This window comes from Rhinoderma darwinii, chromosome 13 (genome assembly GCF_050947455.1).
Source record: "Rhinoderma darwinii isolate aRhiDar2 chromosome 13, aRhiDar2.hap1, whole genome shotgun sequence".
Taxonomy (NCBI): Eukaryota; Metazoa; Chordata; class Amphibia; order Anura; family Rhinodermatidae; genus Rhinoderma; species Rhinoderma darwinii.
In genome coordinates, this window is record NC_134699.1 from 66,602,811 (window position 1) to 66,613,288 (window position 10,478).

Genomic DNA, 10,478 nt, shown 5'->3' on the forward strand with positions numbered 1-10,478 from the left:
CAGACCAGACCCCTAAATAAATACAGACGCCAGAACAGACCCCTAAATAAATACAGACCCACGACTAGACCCCCTAAATGAATACAGACCACAGACCAGACCCCTAAATAAATACATACCCAATACAAGAATTCTAAATAAATACAGACCGAAGACTAACCTCCTAAATAAATACAGACCCAAGATTAGAAACCTAAATAAATACAGACCCCAGACCAGAACTCTAAATAAATACAGACCCACGACTAGACCCCTAAATGAATACAGACCCCAGATCATACCCCTAAATAAATACAGACCCCAGACTAGACCCCTAAATAAATCCAGACCCCAGACCAGACCCCCAAATTAATGCAGACCCCAGACCGGAACCCTAAATAAATACAGACCCCAGACCAGACCCCTTAATAAATACAGACCCCAGACCAGACTCCTAAATTAATACAGACCCCAGACCAGACTCCTAAATAAATACAGAACCCAGACCAGACCCCTTAATAAATACAGACCCCAGACCAGACCCGTAAATTAATGCAGACCCCAGACCAGACCCCTAAGTAAATACAGACCAAGAGGGGACCCCTAAATAAATACAGACCGCAGACCGGACCCCTAAATAAATACAGACCCAAGACTAGACCCCTTAATAAATACAGACCACAGACCAGACCCCTAAATAAATGCAGACCCCCAGACTGGATCCCTAAATAAATACAGACCCCAGACTAGACCCCTAAATAAATCCAGACCATAGACCGGACCCCTAAATAAATACAGACCCCAGACCAGACCCATAAATAAATGCAGACCCCAGACCAGACCCCTAAATAAATACAGACCCCAGACCGGACCCCCAAATAAATACAGACCCCAGACCGGACACCTAAATACAGACCCAAGACTAGACCCCTAAATAAATGCAGACCCCAGACTAGACCCCTAAATAAATACAGACCCCAGACTAGACCCCTAAATAAATGCAGACCCTAGACCAGACCCCTAAATAAATACAGACCCAAGACTAGACCCCTAGATGAATACAGACCCCTAAATAAATACAGACCCCAGACTAGACCCCTAAATAAATGCAGACCCCAGACCCCTTAATACATGCAGACCCCAGACCGGACCCCTAAATAAATGCAGACCCTAGACTAAACCCCTAAATAAATACAGACCCCAGACCAGACCACTAAATAAATGCAGACCCTAGACTAGAACCCTAAATAAATACAGACCCCAGACTAGACCCCTAAATAAATGCAGACCCCAGACTAGAATCCTAAATAAATGCAGACCCCAGACCGGACCCCTAAATAAATACAGACCCCAGACTAGACCCCTAAATAAATGCAGACCCTAGACTATACCCCTAAATAAATTCAGACCCCAGACCAGATGCCTAAATAAATGCAGACCCCCAGACCCCTAAATAAATGCAGACCCCAGACCAGACCGCTAAATAAATACGGACCCCAGACCAGACCCCTAAATAAATACAGACACCAGACCCCTAAATAAATCCAGATCCCAGACCGGACCTCTAAATAAATACAGACCTCAGACCAGACCCCTAAATAAATACAGACCCCAGACCATACCCCTAAATAAATACAGGCCTCAGACCAGACCCCTAAATCAATGGAGACCCCAGACCGGACCTCTAAATAAATACAGACCCCAGACCAGACCACTAAATAAATACAGACCACAGACTAGACCCCTAAATAAATACAGACTCCAGACTAGACCCCTAAATAAATACAGACCACAGACTAGACCCCTAAATAAATACAGAACCCAGATCGGACCCCTTAAAAAATACAGACCCCAGACTGAACCCCTAAATAAATACAGACCTCCAGACTAGAACCCTAAATAAATACAGACCCCAGACTGAACCTCTAAATAAATACAGACCCCAGACCAGACCCCTAAATAAATGCAGATCCCAGACCGGACCACTAAATAAATACAGACCCTAGACTAGACCCCTAAATGAATACAGACACCAGACCAGACTCCTAAATAAATACAGACCCCAGACCAGACCCCTAAATCAATGCAGACCCCAGACCAGACCCCTAAATAATTACAGATCCCCGACCAGACCCCTGAATGAATTCAGACTACAGACCAGACCCCTAAATAAATACAGACCCCAGACCAGACCCCTAAATAAATACAGACCCCAGACCGGACCCCTAAATACAGACCCAAGACTAGACCCTTAAATAAATACAGACCCCAGACCAGACCTCTAAATAAATACAGACCCCAGACTAGACCCCTAAATAAATGCAGACCCCAGACTAGAATCCTAAATAAATGCAGACCCCAGACCGGACCCCTAAATAAATACAGACCCCAGACTAGACCTCTAAATAAATGCAGACCCTAGACTAAACCCCTAAATAAATACAGAACCCAGACCAGATGCCTAAATAAATGCAGACCCCCAGACCCCTAAATAAATGCAGACCCCAGACCAGACCGCTAAATAAATACAGACCCCAGAACGGACTCCTAAATAAATACAGACACCAGACTAGACCCCTTAATAAATACAGACACCAGACCAGACCCCTAAGTTAATGCAGACCCCAGACCGGACCCCCAAATAAATACAGACCCAAGACTAGACCCCTAAATAAATGCAGACCCCCAGACTAGACCCCTAAATAAATACAGACCCCAGACCAGACCCCTAAATGAATGCAGACCCTAGACCAGACCCCTAAATAAATACAGACCCAAGACTAAACCCCTAGATGAATACAGAGACCAGACCCCTAAATAAATACAGACCCCAGACTAGACCCCTAAATAAAGGCAGACCCCAGACCCCTAAATAAATGCAGACCCCAGACCGGACCCCTAAATAAATACAGACCCCAGACTAGACCCCTAAATAAATGCAGACCCCAGACCGGACCCCTAAATAAATACAGACCCTAGACTAAACCCTTAAATAAATACAGACCCCAGACCAGACCTCTAAATAAATACAGACCCCAGACTAGACCCCTAAATAAATGCAGACCCCAGACTAGAATCCTAAATAAATGCAGACCCCAGACCGGACCCCTAAATAAATACAGACCCCAGACTAGACCTCTAAATAAATGCAGACCCTAGACTAAACCCCTAAATAAATACAGAACCCAGACCAGATGCCTAAATAAATGCAGACCCCCAGACCCCTAAATAAATGCAGACCCCAGACCAGACCGCTAAATAAATACAGACCCCAGACCAGACACCTAAATAAATGCAGACCCCAGAGCAGACCCCTAAATCAATGGAGACCAGAGACCAGTCCCCTAAATAAATACAGACCCCACACCAGACCCCTGAATAAATACAGACCCCAGACCAGACCCGTAAATCAATGGAGACCACATACCAGTCTCCTAAATAAATACAGACCCCAGACAAGACCCCTAAATAAATCCAGATCCCAGACCGGACCTCTAAATAAAAACAGACCCCAGACCAGACCCCTAAATAAGTACAGACCCCAGACCAGACCCCTAAATAAATACAGGCCTCAGACCAGACCCCTAAATCAATGGAGACCCCAGACCGGACCTCTAAATAAATACAGACCCCAGACCAGACCCCTAAATAAATACAGACCCCAGACCAGACCCCTAAATAAATACAGACCCCAGACCAGACCCCTAAATAAATACAGACCCCAGACCAGACCCCTAAATAAATATAGACCACAGACTAGACCCCTAAATAAATACAGACCACAGACTAGACCCCTAAATAAATACAGACCCCAGATTAGACCCCTAAATAAATACAGACCCCTAAATATAAACCCAGATTCTATATTGTGGATGAAAAGGGTTTTGCCAATAACCTGAGCAAATAACCGTTGTTTATCTCTACTGTAGGAGTGCCATGTATTGCTACTGTGTTCTGCAGACCCCTGACCAGGCCATAAGAAACCCTGGTTGGGAAACACAGCTCTGGACACTAGACTGGCACTCATGATGCCCACATCAGACATGGCAGAGCAGGTTACTGCCAGGCAGGTGCCACCTGAGGATTCCATGACCTCTGACATCATGTGACCTGCACACGACCAACTGCCGTTTACTTTCAACTGTCGACGGCAGCGATCGGACTGAAGTCTACAGGTAGGAAGATATTTGTGAAAATGGCGTCCAATGGACATGGAGAAGACGGCGAGAAGAGAGAAGAGGAGAAGAGGAAGAGGGAGGAGGACAGCGTCACCGGATTCAAGAAGAAGAGGAGAGGAGCCAAGGACAGAGGATTGGAGGATGAGGAGCCAAGACCTGGGAGCAGCCAAGACCCTGGAACATCCAGCCCCTATGCCAGGCTTACCATCAGCCGCTTCACCATCCACCAGGTCCTGGGTAGGGGCAGCTTTGGCAAAGTGAGTATAATATCTAAATATTTCATTTGATAGGGTGGTAAACCTAAAGTTTACCTTTTATCTCCATCAATTGTTCTCTGTTGTCACCATGTTATGCTGGATGGATGATGGGTGTAGTAGTCTCCTATGGGATGCCTAATAGGACATCCAGAAGTATTCCTGCCCCCATAACCACTACTTTAGTTTTTCATTTTAGTATTTTTCTGTCGACATATGAGAGATTTTGATTTTTGGGGGCACGAGTTGTAGTTTTTAATGGCTCCTTTCAATGTACCATATCATTTACTGGGAACATTGTAAAAGGCTGTTTTTTTTAGGTGAAATAGCAAAAAAAAAACAAAAACGGCAATTCCTCCATTGGTTTAACCCCTTAATGACCAGCCTATTTGAAACCTTAATGACCAAGCCATTTTTTAAGTTTTTCCATCGTCTCATTCCAAGAGCTATAACCTTTTTATTTTTGCGTCGACATAGCTGTATAAGGTCTTGTTTTTTGCGGGACAAGTTGTATTTTTTAATAGCACCATTTTGCGGGACATATTATTTATTGATTAACTTTTATTAACTTTTATTTGGGGGGAAATAGAAAAAAAACTGACATTTTGCCACACTTTTTCGCGTCTTAAATCTATGCCGTTTACCGTGTGGTATAAATAACACAATAACTTTATTCAGCGGGTTGTTACGATTGCAACGATACCAAATTTGTATAGTTTTTGTATGTTTTACTACTTTTACACAGTAAAAACGCTTTTTTTTCAAAATTATCTGTTTTTGCGTCTCCATATTTGAAGAGCCGTAACGGTTTTATTTTTTCGCCGATGCGGTTGTATCAGGGCTTTTTTTTTGCGGGAAGACTTGTAGTTTTTATTGGTACCATTTTGGAGTAGATGCGACTTTTTGATCACTTTTTATCACAGAAAACAGCAATTTTTCCATAGTTTTTTATTACATTTTTTACGGCGTTCACCGTGCGGGTTAAATAATGTAATAGATTTATAGTCGGGGTCGTTACGGACGCGGCGATACCAAATATGTGTAACTTTTTAACTTTATTTTGTTTTTTTAATAGTAAAGCATTTTGTAAGGGGAAAAGCTGGGTTTTTCATTTTTTTTCACATTTTTTTTTAAATTAACTTTATTAAACTTTTTTTTCACTTTTTTACTAGTCCCACTAGGGGACTTTAATATGCGATTCTTCGATCGCATTTATAATACACTGCAATAATTCTGTATTGCAGTGTATTATGCCGGTCCGTTTAACACGGACAGGCATCTGCTAGGTCATTCCTGCAGCATGATCTAGCAGGCATTCATTACAGGCAGACCTGGAGGCCTTTATTAGGCCCCCGGCTGCCATTAGAGACACAGACACTCGGCGATCGTATCGCCGGGTGTCGGTGGGAGAGAGAGGGAGCTCGCTATTGTGCACCGCATCTGAGGGGTTAAACGGGTGAGATCGATACTATTATCGATCTCACCCGGCAGAGCAGGGACGCTCCCAGCCCTCAGCTGCCTCTGGCAGCTGAGAGCAGGGAGATTTGACAGCTCCCTGCTCTGTTTACTTATTCCGATGCCGCGACGTAAAAAGTCTATGGCATCGGAATAAGGCCCGTTAGTGACCGACGTAGAAACACGATGGGCCGGTCACTAACGGGTTAAGAATTTGGCTTTTATGGTGTTAACTAAGTGGTAAAAATGACACGTTACCTTTATTCTGCGGGTCAGTACAATAACGGGGATACCAAAATTATATTGGTTTATTTTTTATACTTTTTATCCAATAAAAACAATTTGTAAAAAAATAATTTGTTGTGTCTCCATATTCTGAAACCCAGAATTTTTTTTCTTTTTCGGTTGATGGGGCGGTGTGAGGACTTGTTTTTTGTGGGGCGAGCTGTACTGTTTATTGGTACTATTTTGGGTTACATAAAACTTTTAATCACTTTTTAACTTTTTATTCAATTTTTCGAGGAGCTAAACAAAACGAAATAGAAAAAAGTTTATTTATTTATTTTTTACGGCTTTCACCACACGGATTAAATACTGTTAGATTTTTAAATTTGACCCTTTTATAAATATCAATTCTGCCTATTTATTTTTGACATTAGGGGAAAAGTGATTTTTGTTTTTAAAATTTTTTGTAAATCCCACTAGAGGAGTTGAACATACGATGGTAAGATTGCTTGTACAATAGACTACAATATTTATGTATCGCTTGAATTGTTCTTTTAGCCTCCTCCTATTAAGCTTAGTAGGAGGACCAAGTTGGCAGACCTTGGGGTCTTCATTAGGCCCCCTGGCTGCCATGACAACTATCTACACACTGTGATCGCGTTGCGGGTAGGGGTGATGGGATGACAGCGGGAGCTTACCTCTATTTAACTGTTTAGATGCCACGGTCGCTATTATAGCGTATGATCTTGCTCCATACTACCCCCACCAACTAAGATAATTATGTCAAATGTGGGTAAGGCGTGAAGACCTCTCCATACAGGACCCAACAGCAGACACTGCATTATGCTGGGAGCTCAGCTTTGTTCTGCTGTAGAGTCCTGGGCACTACCCGACTGACCCACCTCTCTGTCCACCCCTGTTCCTTCTTCTTCTCATGAGGAATCTCCATTTGTTTTCCTCAGGTGGTCCTGGCATCAGTCCCCGGCCGAAACACCTACATGGCCGTAAAAATGATCACCAAACGGGACAATGCGGACGAAATTATGAGAGAGCGGCGGATACTCCTAGCGGCCAGACACTGCCCGTTCCTATGCCACCTCTATGCCGCACATCAGTCTGAGGAGCGGGCATTTTTCATCACGGAGTATCTGTCCGGTGGCAGCCTGGAGGCTTTGATCAGGATGTGCGGCTGCTTGAACATCGGCAGCGTAAGGCGAGTAAATAATCAGGAGACTGAGGGGGGTGGAAAGAAGAAAAGGTGAGGGGGAGGTCAGATGAAGGATAATACAGAGAATGCAGAATACAGGCTGCCATAATCAGCGCCTCCTCTCTGCTAGAGACCGCACACACTCCATCATAACATGATATTAGGGAATTGATAGAGGAAGATTTCATGACATTGAGACTCCGCTCTGTTCTCCCCATCAGATTCTACACAGCAGAGATGATATGTGGCCTCCAGTTCCTCCATGGACACAACATCGTCCATCGGTAAGCACAACTTCCCCCTTCTTTCGTTCTCCTTTACATGCTGGAAACAGTGCACCCAGCTTTCCTACACTCCTGAATGGCTATTCTGCTTGGTGGTGCAATGACCCATCCCCCGTCTCCTGGATCACTGGGCGGATTTGTCATTCTCTCATCTTATTTCTTTGCAGAGATCTAAAGCCGGAGAATATAATGTTGGATGCAGATGGCCACGTCCGTATCATCGACCTGGGATTGGCCCAAGATGGCGTCACCGCCTCCAATAAGATCCGTGGAGTGTCGGGAACGTTGCATTACATGGCCCCCGAGGTGCTTCTTAGAAAAAAATACGGCACGGCAGTTGACTGGTGGAGCCTGGGGATTGTGGTGTCCAGGATGGCAGCCGGACGCTCCCCATTTTACAACGGCCACGTCAGGCAAATGGCTATCAAAGCCATCACCACCGCGAAGCCTAAATTTCCAACTTGGCTTAATCCTGACGTGAAACATCTGACCAAGAGACTGGTCCGTAAAAATTCTAAGAGGCGCCTCGGTGTGTGCGGGAACATCAGAGAGCATCCATTCTTCTCCACCATCGGCTGGGAGGAACTGCAGGAGAGGAGGGCACAGCCACCATTTACACCATTTGTGCCCGTTCTGGAGAACCAACATCTGAAGTGGCCAGAGAATAACAAAGCCCTTCACCCCTTGGCCGGGTTCAGCTTCATGTCACCAAGCTGGACCCGATAAGATCTCAGGACAAGGGCCCAGAACTCCAAGCCTCCTGACCCGTGCCACATGTCTCTGCTGCTGTATGTCACCTCGGCTGCCCAGACCATCATCTCTCTCCTTACCATCTTCATGCCACACCTCTGCCATCTTGCTGCTGCACCAGAGCCTTGACTTGCCATCCTCCAATCCAGGGCAGGCATCTGACATCACTCCAGCCTGAAGATCCTCTACACCGACCAGGAGCGGCCTGTGCTTAGTTTCCATCTGGGGAGATCAGGAATAATAGCCGCATGTTGTAGTCCTGGGGCCGGAGCGGCCATTATACCTGATCTCACCTCAGCACAGGCCAGGTAAGTAATGCACCCACATCACCCACATCACCCACATCACTCACATCACTCATATCACCCACATCACCCCACTATATAATAAGTATAGACACCACACTACATGATAAGTATAGACACCACACTACATGATAAGTATAGACACCGCACTATATAATAAGTATAGACACCGCACTATATAATAAGTATAGACACCACACTACATGATAAGTATAGACACACGCATATATTCGCATAGTACATTTAGATTAGACTTTAGCCTTTGATCCTGGGATTATTCTGATCGCCATATTTGGGGTCAGGAAGGAATTTTCCCCCCTTAATATGAGGACAATTGGCTCATTCCTCAAAGCGGGTTTTCGCCTTCCTCTGGATCAACACGGCCTTAAATAGGTTTAGGATGATAGAGTAATAAGTAGTAACACACATAAGTGACATAATATATATATAGAAAATAATTTAAAAAAATAATTCTTAATTTAATACAATTTATAGTTTACACATAAATAAATACAGTAGTTAATTAAAAATAATAATAAAAAAAATGAATAATTTTTCCCTAGTCTTTCCCCATATTACACATGTTACACTTCAGCCTTTGATCCTGGGATTTATGCCGATCGCCATATTTGGGGTCAGGAAGGAATTTTCCCCCCTAATATGAGGACAATTGGCTCATTCCTCACAGGGGGTTTTCGCCTTCCTCTGGATCAACACAGCCTTTAGATAGGTTTAGTATAATAGATAAATAGATGACACATACATATACACAGTATATAATAATAGTAATCTTAATACTTCTAGAATAATTTCCTAATAATAAAATATAACCTTCCCTTATCTATAAATAAAACTTTCCTTTTACCCCCTACATCTTTGTGCTTGTCTTTATTCCCATTGGACGTCTGTGTAGTAAATGTTGTCCGAGCTCTGAGACCCCCACCAATCACTAGAACGAAGCAGCTGAAGGTCTCGTGTGAGCGCTCAGCCACTTCCTGTCTGTTCGCCTTTTTCCGGAAAAATGTATCGGCTCATAGACTTTCTATTGAGTCCGTTCACCGATACATTTATTTCTGGAAAAAGCCGAACAAACACGAAGCGGCTGAGCGCTCACACGGGGGCTTCAGCTGCTTCGTTCTAGTGATTGGTGGGGGTCTCAGTGCTCGGACCCCCACCAATCCAATCTTCTGACGTGTCACTATGTCACTATGACATGTCAGAAGCTTGTCAAACGTTTAGCTACACTTTAAAGGTATATGTCAGATTTAAAGCCCAAATGTGGTGTGAACAGAGCCTTAGAGGGGTTGTCAGGTTTTTACAATACCGTTTTGCTAGAGGGCTCCAGTAATCTGTGGGGGAACTTGCTGCAAGAGTTTAATTTCCCTACAGCATCTCTAAAGGCGAATTAAAGTATTACACAGTTCTATAATCACCGGGCTGTGCATGTAATACATGGATGTGATGGTCCTCCTGAGCAGGAGATGATGTTTGTAGCCCCTCTCCATTCTGGATAATTAATCAGGTTCCTGAACAGGGGAACCCACACTATTACCCCCAAATTCCCTAATAGGGCATTTGAAAATGGGTTTTCCAAACCAGAAAACAGCTTTAATGGTTATATAATGATAAGTGAGAGTTTGTTACAATGTATCAGTGCAGGAGAGAGCTGAAGTACAGGCTATTTAAATTGTGGAGGATTATCTAAACGGGATACACTGAATGGGGCACAGTGGGGGATGGAGGATCGGCTATAATGCTGCCCCCTACAGTCAGGGCCCTCACCTCATGGATGCTCCTGTTACCAGATCCTTCACACCAGAGATCAACATTCATGAAGAAGA

At 44.0% G+C, this 10,478-nt stretch overlaps 1 protein-coding gene across 1 annotated transcript; it reads left to right on the forward strand.

Moving 5' to 3' along the window:
• The first annotated feature begins 3,953 nt into the window (after window positions 1-3,953).
• LOC142666035 (protein kinase C delta type-like) lies at window positions 3,954-9,500 on the forward strand. The gene is made up of 4 exons (XM_075845902.1): window positions 3,954-4,414; window positions 7,054-7,304; window positions 7,520-7,582; window positions 7,750-9,500. The coding sequence occupies exons 1-4, from the start codon at window positions 4,175-4,177 to the stop codon at window positions 8,306-8,308; spliced, it is 1,113 nt and encodes a 370-aa protein (XP_075702017.1). The 5' UTR covers window positions 3,954-4,174; the 3' UTR covers window positions 8,309-9,500.
• Window positions 9,501-10,478: the final 978 nt, after the last annotated feature.